Source organism: Helicoverpa armigera, chromosome 7, assembly GCF_030705265.1.
Source record: "Helicoverpa armigera isolate CAAS_96S chromosome 7, ASM3070526v1, whole genome shotgun sequence".
In the NCBI taxonomy this organism is placed as follows: Eukaryota; Metazoa; Arthropoda; class Insecta; order Lepidoptera; family Noctuidae; genus Helicoverpa; species Helicoverpa armigera.
Genome location: NC_087126.1, coordinates 7,804,632 through 7,824,065, shown reverse-complemented (window position 1 = coordinate 7,824,065; position 19,434 = coordinate 7,804,632). Strand labels below are relative to the sequence as shown.

The 19,434-nt window shown below is 36.6% G+C and overlaps 1 protein-coding gene across 8 annotated transcripts in view; it reads right to left on the bottom strand.

The window, feature by feature from the left end:
- Positions 1–8,240: 8,240 nt before the first annotated feature.
- The window catches only part of LOC110372630 (transcription factor collier), a 50,801-nt gene continuing 39,607 nt past the window's right edge, over positions 8,241–19,434 (bottom strand). The window contains exons 8-16 of one of the 8 annotated variants that reach the window (XM_064035659.1): positions 17,656–17,737; positions 15,119–15,263; positions 12,825–12,982; positions 12,330–12,456; positions 11,757–11,848; positions 11,219–11,393; positions 10,424–10,561; positions 9,665–9,952; positions 8,241–9,170 (exon numbers count right to left, since the gene is read on the bottom strand). In XM_064035659.1, the coding sequence (XP_063891729.1) occupies positions 9,169–9,170; positions 9,665–9,952; positions 10,424–10,561; positions 11,219–11,393; positions 11,757–11,848; positions 12,330–12,456; positions 12,825–12,982; positions 15,119–15,263; positions 17,656–17,737 (1,207 nt within the window). In that variant the 3' untranslated portion in view covers positions 8,241–9,168. Of the gene's footprint in view, positions 9,171–9,664; positions 9,953–10,423; positions 10,576–11,218; positions 11,394–11,756; positions 11,849–12,329; positions 12,457–12,824; positions 12,983–15,118; positions 15,264–17,655; positions 17,738–19,434 lie in introns of those variants that run through there. The other 7 variants (XM_064035660.1, XM_064035661.1, XM_064035662.1 and 4 more) reach the window with 7 other exon arrangements.

The following is a 19,434-nucleotide window of genomic DNA, read 5'->3' as shown; positions in this document are numbered from 1 at the left end:
TTCTAATTATTGAAACACTCGCTACGCTCGTGTTTCAATTTTAGAATCCTTCGCTTGCTCGGTCATCAAAATTGAGCCCGCGGTTAAAAAGCAACTTTGCACTCTTGTATAACAAATAACTATTATGCCATCGTACCTAATATTGCTGCCAGACTTTGTCTTCCTATATATTAGTATACCTATAAATAAAATAAATAAATAAAATAAAATAGTTTTTATTTCAGATAAGTGGCATCCATAGTATGTTAGTAAAAATAAACTTATGAAAAAACTATGTTAGTAAAAATTAAATATAAAACAAAACAAAAGACTTACCTACATTTTGGCCACGAGGTTGTTGCGCGTAATACAATTGCGAACAATACCTCCTATTATTGGGGAGTCGTACCTCTCCGCTATGGTCCTCATGATGGAGTTGGGGCTGCCCCGCACTCTGTAGAGCAAAGACGCGGATTTCTTGCGTATGATTGCATAGAAGTCATCGACGCTGCCGAAAATACCGAATAGCTTTGCACGACCACGAGTTAAAGTTGAAACTCAGTAATCAGGCAGAGTTAGTGCGCTGAGTTTATTCGGAGTAAACAGAATGTAGCCCTAAGAATAGTTCGAACATATTTCGCAAACACAACCCGTTACGAAAAATTCTCTTCACCCTAATTCCCTAAATATCTTAATTTCATCGTACATTGAACGCCAACAGAAACACAATAGAACAAGTTGAAATTAAATTTATTGCTTGTCAAATATCACTTGTCACTATTGTTAGTGTGTTACTGCGTGTAGTGTGTGTAGTTAGTGGTAATAGACACAACACATGGTTCCACCATCAAAGGGGTAGGGGGTGATAAATGTGATAGAATTATGATTGCTCGTTAAAGGGTATTGAAAGAAATGTTCTTGTATTGTGTGGGTATTGTAGTTGTGGAAATTGATGTTGTACATTTTCTAGAGCATATGGATAGTCCGAGAGTCGTAGTAGGTGCCCAAAGAAGAAAATAATTTTGTAGGTCATCTTTGAATTTTATATCCGCCGCGTTTTATTGTAGTTATCATATCATCACAACTTCTACGTAGATACGTAAATACATTTATTTATCTCATCTTTTTGTAACAGATTATCGATGTAGTTTCACGTGAATTAATATTAGATTTAAATAACTATGCCTAACCAGCCTCTATCAATAAACAAAACAACCAACAAACCACTAAAAACAAAACACAAATTCATCCAAAAACCTTTTAACAAACATATCCCATACATTTCCCTGACACCCGTCACCAAAACTTGCCAAAAACAGCCACTATTCAAAACTGCCACTAAAAAGCAATTTGGTATACTTTAAAACTCATATGAAAGGCGCTTGGCATCCCCTAGAAGTGCTAAGCCGTGTCGAGACCGCCGTATTCCCAGGGACACGGTGCTTATCCATCAATATATCTTTTGCATACCGTGCCTTAGTTTTATGTTGTGTATCTAGCTTTATGTTTGAGACGAAGTGGTCTGGTTTGGCTGTTGTTTCGGGGCTTGGGTGAGAATGTACATACTTATTCTGTTTTTAAAATTAAGTATGTGCAAGTGACATTGTTGCTCTAGGTTTATTAAAATGAAGCAAACCAAACGACGATGTTATGTGTAAGAATTTAATTCAAGTGGCAAATATTCAGACATACTTAAGTATAAATATCGGACTAGGAGTCGAAATAATGTGAGATTAGAGCTCATTCTAGAGCAATAAACAAATGTTGGCATTATTTAATTCTGGTTTGAATTCTCACCCTGAAAAATTCAGAGCCGAGCCGACGCACGTAAATACCTACAGGAACCTTCATCTTCCTGAAAATCCATAAACACTGAAGGTTTACTCACAGAGTATAATTTAAAATTCCATTTCAATCAACTCGCAATATAAACGAGGTAATTCGTTGGACCATAAATTCGCAATTACGTCACTGGCGAACGACGTTCAAAATTACCTATTTCCAACATTTTTTTTCCATCCAACTCCCTGTAGGCATCGAAAACTGGGTAGGTGTGGTCGGACCAAGAGAAATGGTTCCTATTGGCTGGCCCTGAACACACCCACAGCTGTAACAAATAGGAACATCGGTACTGAACGCGACTAGTCCCTAAACGGCGAGCCTTGAGAATTTCTCTCTCCCTTTCTCAAGTCGCAGTGTTCCATTTCAGGACGGTGCCCACTGAAACTGAGTTCGCTTCGCCGTCTCTCGGGCATTGAACAGCGCCATCTCTGCGAATTAGGCGGAACTACGTGGAGAAAGTTTCGGCAAGATGGCGCCGATAGTCGCATTGAAAGCCTTCTGGGAGCAGGAAAAGTTGTTGAGTTTGTTAGGGAACAGTCGAAGATAGTTTGAAGTTATAATAATGGAATAGGTTTGTTTCAGTTCATGGTATTTTGGACATTGCAATTTAGTAGTTCTTGGGGGGTTTTACAATTGTGTAGGTTGTCATTGTGAAGGTTTCAAATATTTTAATTAGATACAAGTATTTTTTCTCTCAGCGGTAAGGCACTACTGTAGTCACTACAAATCTCTTATTTATATGATAAGGTACGCACTTTAAAAAAAAAACGGAAAAAGTGGTACCTAGATATAATAAAATTTGAGATTTTTTTGTACCCGCAAACGATCTTATTGGTAGTCATATATTCCGTTTCTAACTAACTACTAGAATTACATTTTCATCAATAAAGGTATCTAAGAGAGTCTAAATAAATAAAGCTAAAAAATATTTAAAAAAACATTATGCGATAACATTTTATTTGCACTAACCTAACTATAAACAACGTATACTATACACGTAATAATTTAAAAGATTTACACGAACTTAATAAATAATAGGAGGAGCCATAAAATGCGAAATCGATCTCTTATAAGTAGCTTATCAATTTATAAGGGAGGCTTAGCGACCTACGCACTAGGTGCTTATCTGTATTACTTATGTACCTATCTATAGAAATTATTTCTTCGTGCAATTAATTAGGTATTTTGTTTTAAAACAGCTGAGTTTTTTTATTAGAAAATATTTTATAGTTGCTTTTTTGTTTTCTGAATTTATGATGGAACCAAGTCTCATATATTTTATTTTTGTATTCAATCAATTCTCTGTTTAGTTGTACTTAAGCATTATCAGAAGACGAAGAAGAACTATCTACTACTTCAGATTATTATAATGGGCTGGACACTGATATTAAAGAGTATTAGAAGTGAGAAAGAAACAAACGTTATAGATACTTATACCACGCCAACATTTTCAGCACTCACACCATTTTCATTTCGACGCCGCAAACTTTTAAAGACAAACAGCCTTTAATATAACCGTGCAAAATTGCGTTGTAAGTCACAATATATCGGTAATAGCTAATTAGCCGTAATCCTATAATCGGTCAGGTTAGAAAATTACCCACTCGGGTCCTATTTGCGGTGGCCGCGATTAGGCCCATAAAACTCGGTGAGATCTTGATAAGGGATACGCGAATCGGCAACGTATACTGTGTGAAGTGCCAGTGTAATAAACATTCGTTTAAATTTATTGTCTAACTGTTGCAGATTAGTTCGAATATGTATGTAGTGGGTGCATGCTGTGGTGTTTTGTTTGTTGTGGGAATGTGCTATTTTCTGTTGGATTGTTTCAGGCGTTAACAAAGACTGTGTGTCGTTTGCAGAAATCGTGAATCGAATTATGAATTTCTATTACATCACAAGCACGCGGAATACTTCATTACTGTAGTAATCATTTATGTAAACATAGATCATAGATATCAATCAGTGGTGGTATGACTGATATCTGACACCAGTCTGACCAAGGGGTATTGGGTTGCCCGGGTAACTGGGTTGAGGAGGTCAGATAGGCAGTCGCTTCTTGTAAAGCACTGGTGGATGGGCCTCGCTGGAGAAATTGCTGGCGTTACTGCAAACTCCGTTGAAGTCCCCGTTGAAACCCCAGACCCTCAATATAGGTGAAAAAGGCAAACTTACCTGGGAAACAGAGAAGTGGACAGGAAGGCAGTCTGCCGACGACGGGGCACTCGAATGCCGGCCGGCCAGCGGGACACTTTCTCTGCACTTGCTTCGTATTGTCTTTTCACGAGTCCGGGTGATCGAGGTACTAACAGACAGCACTTCTAGCGAGGCTTTTATGGGTTTTTCTTATTTTTATCGCGCGACGAACCGCGGGCGATACCAAATATTTGACTTTTCCAAAGAGAAGTGAAAACAAAAGCGAAACCCGTCATGGCAGGAAAAAATAAAAAATAAAGAAATGAGGAAACGACCAAGAAGTCTGAACAACTGGTACTCAGCTGAATCCGGTCAGACTGGAAGCCGACCCCAACATAGTTGGGAAAAGGCTCGGAGGATGATGATGAGATATCAATCAGTATTCTATGTCCATAAAGTATTATTTATTGATATGCGCCAAGCTTACAGTTTTGCACTCAAACGACTCGTCACACTACAGTTCGGCAACTCATTTAAAATACTCGTCACAATTTTGACTGCTACTAACCACATAAAACAGTCATTCTTTAAATACTATTCTCATCCTCCTAAAATAAAGACTAACTATTCAGGAGTTTATTATTTTAGACTCAACGTAAAATTTTAGACAACGCACGTCAGAGTTGTAAATTTTTCGCTAACTACCTTCACACGGCGCATGATTTTTAGCCAAACTTTTGTCTGGTAGGCTCCACTGAGACATCATTTAAATTCGCGTTTGTGCATATTCAAGTCGGCTTTTGTTTTGGTAAAGGATGTTTATAGATTGCTTTCATCTAAAAAAAATGTACATGTACTTAGTTCTTTTTCTGGAAAGCCGAATTTGGCCCAAGTTCACCAACAATATAAACATCAGCTTTCTTAAAATAACTATCTACATTAATTTTTACGTCCGATTTTCAAAGTAAATAATTGTTTAAAAAAAAATAACGCTTAAGGTGGCGATGAACTTGGGCCCAAGTTTGCAGTTTTGTTAATTTACAATAAGTTAAAAACTTTTCCATTTTCATGCACATTTTTTACAGCAACTCAATAACTTTTCCACCAGTCAACTAAAGTTTTCAAAACCCTAGCCTATCTATCGTTCTAACTATACTGTATCCACATACGTACAATCAAAACGTAAACAGAATGTGTACGGGCAAAGCGAACGTCAGTGGGACGCACAAAACAAAGTGCCACAATTAAGTGCGACCCGCTCCGTCGGAGTTCAACAGTTTTTCCCTCGTAATTCTATTACATTATTAACTTACACCGTGTTAAGGAAACAGAGAGGAGATCTGTTGTCGATAGCGGTGAAATCTATCGATGGTTTCAGGTAAGTGAATATGAAACCGGTTTCTTCGCATCACGCACAACGCTGTATTTAAACGGGCATATTACAAGTTGTTGCAATGTTGAACATTATTTTAAACTTGCCTGAATAATAAACTTTTCATTTTAAATTACTACAGCCTATAACGACTCTGATAGTATAATAAACTTACCTGTAAACCGACATCAACAATTTAATCAAACCATTAAATCTATCGACATCGACTATCGATACGCAACCCAGGCACATCTCCACAGAGTCGGCGGTTCTCGTCGCGTTCACAAAGATCGCTAGCTGAAAACTTTTAATACTTTAACTTGACTTTCACTCAATTTCGCTTAACGCCTCCGTTGACACGCTTCGATGGCGCTGCGGTATCACCTTATAACTGTTTTACTATGACGTTATGGTGTAAAGTTGGTCCTTGAAGTTTTGAGGAATTTTAAGCGTCTGTAGGACTTGTTTCTTATCGGTATAGATAGAACGTGAAGCTATTTTCTAATTTATTTACAAATGAAATAATCAAAAACATAGGATTGAGTGGGTTGTTTTTAGAGATTACATGATCTCGGCACCTTATTGTACAAGTTTTCCTGACAAGATAATTATACGTATGTATTCTGACGTAGAATATTGAAAGTCGAAACTTTTGAAATTATTCAAACTTTTCCCCAAACCTAAACAGCACCAATCCAAAACCGAACTAAATAAAATGCACAAATAGATGGCCCCAAAAAAATTGCAAAAGGAGAAACAAAATAAAACCCCATCACGACACGACAAATTGATGTCATCCATCCCTCTCTTACTAACAGTCGCTACATATCACTCGACGCACGTCCTCGGCATTTTTCCTCTATATATTATTAATACATAAGTACAATCCGATGCACCGTTCCCCCCTTCGCGTGATGTATAGCCCCGTCCTTTTCTATATTGTTGGGTCTAGTTTTCCCAAGCGACCGAACCCCGAGGGTAAAACTCCCTAGGGTCGGTATTGACTCTACTGTAGAAGGAAAGTTATCTGTACACCTATTGTCGACCACCCCCTCTGTCCCCCATCCCAGGTTTCAGCCCCTACCACCCTCGACTTTCTTATGCGTTTTACGTTTTATTTTTGAGAATGTTTTCTAGGCTTGAATTCGTACTGTTTTCATAGTTTACAGCTGAACTATAAATAATTTATCTTATCTGGAAGCAAATGTTTCATTTTATTTATAAACTATTTTCAGATGGAGTGTCTTTATATTTTCAAGAAAAATGGAAAAAAGTTACTCAGCATGTAACCTGTTCACATATTTTCTGCCTAATTAACATTAATGCAAATTAAAATACAATATGTATAAAAAAACTTAAACTACTAAAATTGATATTGATTGCAACATGTGTCCTTTAAAATATTACAAGTAACGTGACCCGCGCCGAACTTAATTCAAGGCTAGGTGCACACCGGACGCTAATTTGGTAATGCGCGACATCGCCACGCGGCCAGCACGCGTCGCGACCGCCACGCGACAGATTGACGCGACAAGACGATTTGTTCACTTAACTTGTTTATCGTGAGGGACAGACAAATATGCGTAAGAATAAAATGTCACTCCCGCCCTCTTTGTAATTCAATACTCAATCACATTTTCATAATAAGGAATTAGAATTGCTAATTCTACTGCACATTTTGTTTTGAATCGGAGTTGCAAAATAGTTATTATAATATTGTTTATAATCGAAAAATAAATAAATCTCTAAGAATAAATAAATAAATAAAAAGTTTGAGAGATGTAAAATCACACTTCAACTTAGGTACTAAGAAAAACATCTCAAATAAGGCGTTAACTTGTACCTCAAAATATCAAAACATACAAGCATAAATTACCTTTTGACCTTACCTAATCAAAGTAATCACTCAAATAAAATTGCAACAGGAATCCTAATTATATTACGAAATACAAACCCACACCACGTGCTCCAAATAAGGCCATCTTCACACCGATATGGAATGACATCCGGACAGGCGCGTGCGACTCGGTCCGACAGACGCGACACGTGCGCCGCACACGACGACAAACGAGCACGACTAAACGCTCATTTAGATTATTGTAGCGTAATCTACTTAAAACGGTTGTGTGTACGCAACCTTAGTTTGTAACAAAGTTTTATTTGTTGAAGAATGTACTGCCTTTTTGTCCCACTGCCGAGAAGCTGTTTTTTCTTATTATGAGGCGAGTTCCTATGATAGCAATACTATGTTCGATAAGTAAATAAATGTCGCCTTAAGTGAACTAAAAATATAAAGACCTATAAATAAAAAATCGTATGTTTTTAGTATCAAGCCTCCAAACTTATTAAGTACCCATTTATTATAACACCCTCATACCCAAAATTAGATCACCATAATTAATTTAAATGCACAAAATTGTATCTTGGAAACGGGTGAGGCTATTCTGATGCTAATTCGGTAGTAATACGATATCCATTCTTCGCTAAGTACAATTAGAGACTCACAGCGATAAACCCATGCATTATCTAGTCAGGGCCAACAAAAGAGAATATTACCCCTACAAAAATTGTTAGTATAATATTTCAAGTGGGGTGCAAAAAGTACCATGTGTGAAATCACAATGGTTTAAAAGTAAGTATGTTTTTGTTTGAGTCACAAACTCATGTGAATGATTGATGGTCGAGTCCAGTTGTGATCAAGTTAGATAGATCATTATGATAGTAATCAGTCAGGACCTATCATAAATTAAGGGAAGGCCTTCTGTTTACATTTAATTTAATTTCTCTATGTGATCCAAAAAAGAAAAAAAAACTTTTTTAAATAATAAGTAGGTACAGTCGCAAGTTATTACGCACGATCAAATCTCGACGAAAAAAATCAATGTGACTTAATATCCGTAAATAAAACCACTTTATAATTATTTACGTAATTTAATCTCGTATTTCGTGATAATTTGTTTCATGAACGATTACAATTTACAATGTCTTATTGATACACGGTTGCGTTAAACAATAATACGTACTACATAATATATTCACGGAGGTTATCTCACAAAATACAATTCGTTTTGCGTGAATCTAAGCAAAGTGAACCAGAGAAGATATATTTTATTTTTTTCGTATACATTCATTTCGGCATCAGATTTTCTTTCGTTGTACATATTATCCCAAGCTTCGTATTCAATGGATATGTATTGTTTTCTAGATATGATCAATATTCGGTAAAATATTTCGATGTCCGAATTCGTAACCTAAGCGCAAAAAAACGATTGAGACGCTATCTAAATTTAAGAGTCGAAAAATTTACAAGTTTTACGTTTTACATTAAATTTACAACTTTACTTACAATAAATATATCACAGATTTTACAAGAACAAAATCGACACACATTAACAGGGAAACGTAAACAGAATCACTTTATACAATGATTATTTTATTATTTAAAATCGTCCTGAGCAGTTGACGTTACTTAGCCTCCATATGTATATAAAATCTACGCTACTTCCAATCTAGCAACCCAACTAGTGAATTTAATTTATTATCTATGATATTTACATTAAAATTACAGTAATATTTACAATGCCGCCTATCCCGCTTGAATCTTTAGACATTACATTCAAAAACAAAAGCGGTAAAAGTTGCCCCTTGAATTTTACACTTTTACAGGTACCGGTTTACATGGCTAATAAACACTCTTACTATAAGAACTGACCATCGTTAACATACGGTAGTGGGGGCTACTTGGAAGCCAGGGGGGCTGTCTGAGCATACTGTTGAGCACTGCAAGTTGGCAGCGAGAACGGATTCACACTGAACGGCGATGATACTAAGCCACCCATTCCTGTGGACAAGGAAAAGGTAAATTAAACCCTAATTTATAAGCAAGAAGGTTCATAAATTAAAAACTAGATTTGACAAAAACTCTCTCACACGCTTGAATATCATTTTTCGATCTACCAATCCAATATTGGAACGATTTCGAAAACATATTTTAGATTCAATAAACAATTTACCGACCTGTGTTTTGTTATTCACGACGCAATATTGTAGTTTATAGCTTGAAAAATGTACGAGGCGGTTCGAATTTCACGAGACTACTCTCTATTTTTGGTTTAGAAACACCATTTGGTAACTGTATGTTAAACTACAAACAAATGCATCTGACTTTTTAATAGTGAAATGAATTTAATGAAACACCCTAAACACTTTTGCGCATGATTGCACCAAATTAGGGACAGGTTAGTAAAGCAAGCGAAAACAACAAACAGCGTTAAGAAATAAATTTAGAAGCAAAACAAAATAATGCAAGACACAAATAAAAACAAAACTACTAACACTGAACGGCGAGGTGGTGCCAATTCTGATGATGCTCATTGGCAACCCGTGGCGGACTCTGCCTCACAACGGCAAAGGCGCTTCTCAGCTTAGTCTCTTTATTCTGAGCCCCTTTCATATCGCTGCCGGTGCATTTTGTATGAATGTTTACCGGACAGTCGGCCAGGCTTTTAGAATTCCCATTTCTTTCACTGTAATGTCCGCTATCTTTCGTATTATACGCGTTATAGTGACGGTCAGATGATAAGTGTCCATTCATGTTCGCTGGATGGTACGGTCCTAGAGACACTGGACGGATAAAGAAAACAGGGGTTAACACAAAGCGACGTGAACAAACAGATGCCGTGCGAAGAAAGCGTTGGAAACGTGAACTTAAATCTTATTTGTATTGTTTAGCTGGAGATAAGCTGAGTTAGAAATTTTAAAATAACAAGCTAGATGCACATGTTGTATTTGTTTTTGGATTATATCATTTTGTTTTCTGATAGTGTGAATAACTTATAACATTTGCTGGTCCCAAAATTGAACCCCATTAAAAAACTGTAAGAATAAAACCTTTTCCATTATTGCGAGTTTTAGTTAAAAATTAAGCCTGAATAAAAAAAATTACGTGTCTTGCAAAGACCTTACTTGATCCTGTTACAGATTTTTTTTAATTATTTTCTAGTATACCATTTCAGATTTTATAATTAATTTACTTAACAGACACAAAAACTAAACATTAAAGATACTTTTCAAAATGTATGTAATATAACTCACGTGACGTAGTATTGAACAGCGAGGTCGGCGGTGCGGGGTAGTGCTGCGGATGCGGGTAGGCTGCGGGCGCCGCATGCGGGGTGGAGGCGGCGGAACAGTACCGCGGCGACACCGAGCCGCCGCTGCGCGCGTACTCCTCTAAAAGAAAAAGCCTGGGATCAACATATAATGCTGTTAATTTTTTGGGCTACCTGTAAAAGTTTTAGGGAGACTTTTTTATATAATAAAGTACGTTTTACATACAATGTAAGAAGTAACTTAACATGTTAAGTATTGTGGTTTTAATCGGGGAGACACTTTTGATATAAAAAGTGCTTTTTACATACAGTGTAGGGAGTGACCTAACAAGGAGCGTAAGGTATTTCAAAATATTTAATAATACTAAGGTTGTGTGTAGGTGTTCCATAATTTCTTTTCGTTTTATGTCCGCCCCTTTTCCTTAACTTGTCATCAATCAGATTTAAAGGAAAAGTTAAAGGAAAACATCTCGAGGAAACCTGGCCTATGAAGTCTAAGATCACCATCCCGTATTAAGCTTTGGTAATTAACGCTCAATCCTTCTCCGTGAAAGAGAATACATGTGCCCAGCAGTGGGATGATAAAAAAGATGATGATCCAAATGATATCATCTTTTTAAGGTATCTTGGTTATCAGTGCAGTCAGGACACTTTTACCCTAATTTTAACTCATATAAACAGAAACCATTCACATCCAAAAAAACAACATCGACCCATAATCACCCCACATAGCATTAAGTATACAAAAATAAAACAGTTTTACATAACAAAAACCCACCTTCAGTCCACTGAGAGGCAGCGGTATCCTGGACGCTGACGGCTAGCTGCCCACTATAGGAGTTGAAAGGCATGCTCGCGGGCGGCGACCGAGGCGCGCCCAGCCCTAGTTGGTTGTTCCGAGGCATCGAGTATAGTGCCTCTGCTAGGTCGGCTGCTCGTTTTAGTATTATTTCCTAGGAAAAGAATGTTATTTTTAATAAGAATTCCAAAAATAAAAAATGGGTTCTGTTGATCATCCTTAGCACGCCAGCTATTTTTTTTTTCAAAATAGTCAATGTTCCAAAATTACCGGTTTGCTGATTTATTACATGTTTATGTATATTATACAGTAAAAATGTTACATGTTAAATGTTTTTGCCTATTTACGACCAACAAATATGATAATTTATTTCGAAAATATTATATGAGATCAGTTATCAATACTTTTTAAGGAGTTTGAGGTTAACTTTCATATCATAAGTACTACAACATTATCTATAAATTCTCTATAAATACACAAAACAACAAGATATCTCCAAAATCAAAAGAAAACATACCTTAGGTAATTTTTCCGGGTCCCCGGGATGTCTCGGTATAAGTTTCTGTAGCCTCTGAAAGCCGTAATCTATCGTTGGCTCGTTCAACGCTGCTATGCGAACAAGAGAAAAACAAAATCAATCATTAGTTGGCCCACTAACAAATGAAAGCCTAATTGATGGATTGTATAAGATTTTCCGATGTCCCCCTAATTACTGATTATTTTGCGAGAAAAAATTGGGACATAAATAATGAGGCCTCGTGTTTGTGTGATGAGAGACTAAACATTTTTTCAGACTAACATCCTTAGTATGAATAGAAACTATAAATGCTAATTAGTGTAAAAATCAACAAAAAAAAATATTTATGATACGAGATGAAGTAAAGATTGCGTTAAATAAACTTGGAAAGATAGGTGCCGATATACCTACATGGAAATGGTGAATGCAGAATGTGCATCTTTTATGTAGAATTACTGAAAATTATTTACCCTAGAAAAGTTAGGCATCCTCTGACTCCAAGGTACATTTCTTCTAATTTAATGTTCATAACAAATTTTCTATTAGAAATTACACAAGGCCAGTTATACTCACAAACATAAACGAATCTCCCCGGAGCGCCCTTACAGAACTGCTTGCTCTTGTAGGACAGCGTGACTTCCACGACACCAGGTATGTGCCGCGGCGGCGTCTGCACTCGTATCGCGTGCGATGTTATTAACTGTTAACAAATATCGTGTGTTAATTGTTTATTTGATAGGAAAAAAATTGGTTGAGAAGAAAAGAGGTAATGACATTCCCTATTTAAAGGATGCATCATAAGTGCAAACCTGAGTTTTAAGTAGATTTTTTAATCAAAATTCTTGTATTTTTTCTTGCACTCAGACTACTAATATAAAAGCGACACCTAGGTGAAATTAATTCGAGAAAGTCACCAAAATCTTAGCACTGGCAAAACAACAAAACAAAATGTCAATGTTTCATTGTTACTTTGCAAAACTTCTTGGGCGACACTATTTGTACTAAAGATAATCAAAAATTTTAAATCTGGCCCAAAAGTACTCTCAAATGTGTAATAGTAAAACTCACCTCACTCCAAACCAACATAGTTCCGAACACGACTTGCAGGCCGTCAAAGAAGTTGTCTCCGACTATGATAACTGTGGACCCTCCGGACGTCCAGCCTTCGCTCGGTGATATCGCCTTGATGCACGGCGTGGCTACCGGTAGCGGAGGGTATAGACCTGCTGTCAATGAGACAATTTGAATAAAAACTATAAACACTCCTTTCTGAAGAAAGGCAAAACAATTTTAGGAAGTGGTTGTTATGACCTATCATTTGCCTAGCCATTTCCTAACTATGTTTGATTCGGCATCCAGTAAGTATAAGGCCAGTTAAAATCTCACTTTAAAAGACAAGGCAATGGATACGTCACTATATTGTACAAAAAGCAATTATAACGAGAATATAACCAGTCTACAAATAGGTTTACACACTTTCGCAAGTCACGATACCAAAGCTTAAAATAGTTCCCCAACTTTCATATAAATAGCATTCAGGGTCGTAAATGGCATCTCCTAAGAAGCCACAAAAGTAAGGGCTGAATGCTACAACAACTTAAAAGTTGAACGCAAAACCACTAAAACTCGCTCCGTCCTACTTGAACGTACACTTTAGACTGTTCTAGAAAAAGGACAATTGTACACCGTAAAAGTCACCGTGTAATTGTCATTGATACAAGGCATGAAGAGATCGGTAAGGCTAATTGAAAATGAATTTTAATGGCAAGTAATAAAGTTGGTTATGGAATACAGTTTCACGGTCGTTATGACGTTGTCAGCTGCCGTGAGTGCAAGGTTTAGGGGGGACACGCGCTGAACAAGGGGGAAACTGAAATCTTGCGAACAACGTTGTAATAAAGACGGGAGAAAGTGAATTTAAGGGGACGAAAGGCGATTACTTCGGTGGTTCTTTTTTAATTTCACTAATATTATATTCTCCCTATTTAAGATGTTTTAATATTCCGTGAAAAAGGTCGTTCGGATCATGTATTTATTATGGACGAGACCAGACACATAGCAATCGATTGAAAGCTATAAAAATAAATAACTTATTAACTTTTTAATATAATATTAAAACTAGTCTTCCTGCAAAAAATAGAGATCAGTACAACAGAAACAACCAGCAATGAAGAAACATTAACACAGTAAGTTAAAATGTTTTTACGAAGCTAGCAAGTATTCGTGAAATTTTCCCATTCGCACCGTGTAATCCCTTCGAGTCGGTTTCGCGCCGTCTAGCCTGCTTGTAAACTTTGACGCTTTGTTAATGCGAAACGGGTTAATTTTGTTTTTGTTCTACTTACATTATTTAGTAGGCACTTAATATCTGTGCAGTTAACTTTGAAATAGTTACTTTACACATTCACCAATTAATATACGACTTTTAAAAGTTTTATACCACTGGTTGGCTTAAATGACATTTCTTTTAAATTTAAAATAACCTGCCTGCAGTTTACTATACGATTACAACTTCATTTTTTGCCTTGGAAACAGTCGAGAAAGTCTAAGTTACCTATTCGAAAAAAAGAGAATTCTGTTATACAAAAACACCAAAATTTAAATAGTACAAAAATGATCCGTAACGCATGTCCCAAGTTTGTGCGGAGCATAATTCCTCAGTAAATTATCCCTGTTCGCTCTGCTCGCTTCAACGCCCCCACCCACGAAACTCCCGGCAGAAGTTCTCTGCAAAATGTCTACAGTGATTCCTTGAATACAAACGACATCTTAAAACGGTGTATTATGACTTTTGCACATTTATCGCCGATTGACTGGCGGATTTCACACGTATTTACGTCTGTTGTTGAAAATAGGCTGTAGGATGTGGTATTTTCTTTGAATCAGTGCAATAATGTTTTAAAATAATGCTATTACATTGAGGATTTGATCGGTAGTTTGCTGTTTTTCCAATGAAATTTGTGTGTATTTAATTAATAAAAATCAAATTGGTTAAGTTTGAAATACTGATCTTTCGTTTATAGCTCTTTAGTTCCCAACAATACAAGAACTGTTTTTGTAGGTTAACTAAGCTCAACAAGTTCAAACTTAACCAATGTTTAAACTTAACTTAATTATACCGTATCAGATACGCCTTTTACACTGAACAACAAGTAAACTCCTTAATACTAAAACCGGAAAAAATAGCAATATCAAAACGTGCTTTTAGCAATTACAAAACAACTTAATACTTTCAACTACCTATAGGTATAAAGTATTAATGACATTGTCCCATGAACCAACAGTGATACAAAGGAGATTGAAGTGTCCAAAGCACGTCTTAACATCACCAAAAAAATCATAAACAAAAAAGTAAAACGTACAAGTACTGTCAGTCGCGGCATCTGTACCTTCGCTTGGGTCTAACCGCTTCGCCCTGCGGCCATGCTTGCTGTTGTTGTGGACAAACATGTTGTCTGATATCGCTAGGAGAGGACCGTCCACCATCACTTGGGTTGAAATTACCACCTACGACAAAAGGGGAAAGATTAGTATGATAATCATGGCATAGAACAGTTTTTCTAACTTTTCAAGGGTATTCTGTAAAAGAAATCATGGGTCATTTACAATGACAATGTAAGTATATTAGTATATGTTTACTAAACATTACTCGAAAATAATGCAGATTGGACAATAGCGTGCCTTGAAGACATGAAAGAATTTAACCTATTATTGACACGGCACGGTCTTGTGACACCAATCTTATTGTAACCCGTTATCATTAAAGTATTCTAAAGCTAAGAGCTCTATTACACAAAAAAAATGTGCCAAACTTACAAAGCTATTAATAGAAAAATCTAAAAGTACAGTAGGTAACCAAAATAAAACGCACGAAGACATACAACGCGTCCACATTTCACACATGAAAACAAACACCGCATTCCGACGCACACTAGCGTAGATGGAACCGAAAGGGAGAGTCCCTTGGGAGGTGGGGCCAATGTCTCGAAATGGACGAAACTCTTCCAATGGGTATGCAAGGAAGTGCATCGTGTGCATGTGTGTGTCAGTATCCGTGTGTGCCGTGGGTGGCCGATTGATAGACGGCCATTCAATCGATATGCCTTTTTTCAGAGTACTTTTGGGGTGTTGCTTAAAAATTCTGTTGGGTAAACAGAGTATTAGCTACCTGTGTGCGGGCTTTGTATAGTTTCCTTATATTGGCCTTTAGCCATGTTAATATTCTTTTTATATACAGTAACTTTAAATAGCAGTATGCTGACTACTGCAGCAATGGTATTATTTGGAGGTCAATTTCGTTAAAAAGTATTTACAACTTTGAAATTATTTCTTATTTTAATCTTTTATAATACCTTTTTAGAGATCTCATTATTCTGCAAAATATAAAAACAAATACCTAACAGAGCAGACCAACTAAAAATATAACTGTTCGCCCCCAGTTCTAAAAGAGGACCAAGTTTGACACCTAAATCACCTGGAATACAATATTCACGTCGATAAAGCGACTGCATTATTTCGATTCCGACACCCACCTATAAATATGTACGTAGTTATATATTATACCCATATATTCTTACCCTTGAAACGGCGGGAAACGACCACTGAATTATTCAATGACACACAGAAAGCCCAAATATAGACATTACTATAGACACGCACACATGCTCAGGAATTGTTAGTATTTCAGCTGCATATAGAAATGAGCAATATGTTTATAGTGGTAAGTTCTATATTTGTTTAAAGTTGGCGAGAGGACACGTAAGACAAATATGTCTTAGACCAACTGTGGAAGCAAATTTGTACTCATAAGTAGACTGTGTGAATGCACCTTTTGGGTAGTTATGTTAGGGCTGCTACTAATTAGTTATATTATGAGATACGAGATTTTGTGGGGAAGTTTTAATCGTGAGTTATGACTTTGTAGAACTTACAAACTTATATGTATGTATATGGTTTGAACACTTGTACCAATGTTAGTGGTGACAATATAATTATTAAGATAGTTTCCAACAATATACTATATTAATATATTTGGGCACTAGACTAACACGCTCCATAGAATCATATAATCCAAACTATCCCAATCCCACTATCCCAGCGAAGACATTATTTTCAGTCTACAATTTTTAATCATCTATTCCACGTTCAAAATTATAATTAATCACACTTGCTTCTAACAAAATAAAACAACATAACCAATTAAAAAATACAATAAAAGGGCAAGCAGAGATCGGTTGAAAGTAAATAAATAAACTCGTATAAATAAATTTAATTTCATCCCTCCCCTAAATTGGAGGCGCTTCAAATATTCAAGAGTCGTGAACGCAACCCTTCCTCCAGTTAAGGGCGATACAGACAGTTGTATGGTGCAAGGGAAGAAATTATATCGGTGAATGAAATCAGAAATATTCTACGAGTAATATTAAATATAGCTATTAATATTACTCATATTTAGACTCCAAATTGAAAGGTATCCTTCCTTTATTTAAAAGCAAACTTCAAAGTTCTTTTTGGGCTCCATTATTTTGGCAATACAGCATCAAAAAGTCTGGAAAATCCAATGGTGCCGTCGCTAATTGCACCTAGTTAAATTGTTTATCGCTACAGGCTTCACCTTGGACCATACACTGCTGTAATATAGACGGTCTCGTGTAGAGATCGTGGCAATTTTTCGCTGCGTCTACTAAACAAGCTACCATTCACGTGTCGACAGCACGACTAATTACTAGTAACTACCATACATATCATTGTTTTTCAAGGTATTTAAGAACTTAAAACCTTAAGAATATCTAACATTTTGAATAAGCCAGTCCTGAAACTTTTGCGTTTGGATTTGACAAATTAAAACATATGTGAATACAGTAAAAAAGATAATTAATGAAATTTAAATTTAAATTACCTGAAACCTCCTCATATCTCGAGGGTTCCCAGCATTCTTCAAACAATTCTGGTTGCATTTCAGGAAGAACTTCAAGAAAAACCTGCAACAAAAGCATAAAGTGAACACTGTGAACGTGTAAACTATTTTGTAAAACTTTTTTTATATTAAAACCTGTCACAAGTATATAGTGGGTCCATAAAATATCGACGGGCGTGTGAACAGATAATATGCTGCAAATGAAGCGGACACATAAATCAAACGTCGACAACATATGAACTATACACACAACACTAGTCTTTGCTGTTAAAATTGTTGTAGAGAATTTAATGCAACTCACTATATTTTTGTTACTAGGTATGTTTAATTTGGGAGTGTATATTTAGAATTCAAGATTGCGATACGAAAACTAGACAACTCAGTATCGTACAAAAAAACAGCTCAACACAAATTAAAATTAGCATAACATGTTGCTAAACGTCTTTAGAAGCTCGATCGCTTCCCAGAACTTCGGATGTTTCAAGTTCGCTTGCAAGTTTACCAGCTGTTTCCACTTCGCTACTGCGCACGCCACTTAAACGGCACCTATTAATTTGTTTCTCGTGTTCACTAATTTCTATCTTCCGCTCTTCCGTTCAAACGACACTTTTTACCCCCATTGACAGCCGATGTGTGAATTTTACGACACTTATTTTTTGTGCCATAATCGAAAAGTCGTGTGACGATTTAAAAAAGAATATGGAATGGACGTCAAAGGAAACAAAAGGTATGGACAAACTGCAGACAGCAACTAAAATCCGACTCATTTTTGGAAATAAAAGAATAGAACCTACGTTGTTTTATTGGCTGTCAAAACGAAACCTCGAAACGGAATCAAACAATTTCCAACGGAAAGTCTATCGGGGCAACTATCGGCATATCGGATTACACACAATAGTCGGACTTTGCAATTTTGTTGAGTGTTCTTTGTTGGTGTATTGTGGCCTTTATGTCGTAGTCGTAAGGTTCACGTGGGGTGTTTGTGTAAGTTGGTTGGTGCGTAATGTTGAGCGTACGATCAGGCGGGCGATCACGATGAATGCTTTAGCAGAAATATTTTACATAGCCTGAGGCACCGGCGATGCCGCCACGCCGAATATTGCTGTGCCAACACGTGTGGATTTAGTGGAGTTGTTAGACACCCCTAATGTACGTGATAAATTATTCTTGTTCATGAATGGCGCGCTTGTGTTTGACTTGAGAAATGTTTTTCAATAATCGTACGGTGTGTTTGCTTACCTGACGTTCATGATTCATATCAAGAATTTGATTGCGTTTCTATCAGCATGGATATAAGTAGGTGTAACGATTGTATTCTATGTATGTAATCCTAGAAATTAAAAACCCATGTGTTTGTCTATAATCTATTTGATACTTTTATCAGTGTCAGAGCGATACAAAAGTTTCTATCATGATTGTAACCTAAGCGTAGGTAGTTGCTTTGATAAGGTATCATCTATATACATACTATCTGCTAGCTTACTAGGGAACTGTCTACTATATTTGCGACTACAAACCAGCGTATCAACAGCTCCATAGAAATAGTAAAAACGTATCCAGATATGAGCGGCGTTGGTACCGCGAACGTATTTGTGTTGCCGCGGGCACCTCACATCTGTTCCCGCATTATTTATGTTAAACACCTTATGTCACAATATTGCGAGTTACAACTTTACGAGTTTACGCCACTGTCAAACGACTTGCCGTGAATGGGGATTTTATTTTGAGGAAACAATAAGTAAGAGAGCCCGGTTAGGTGTG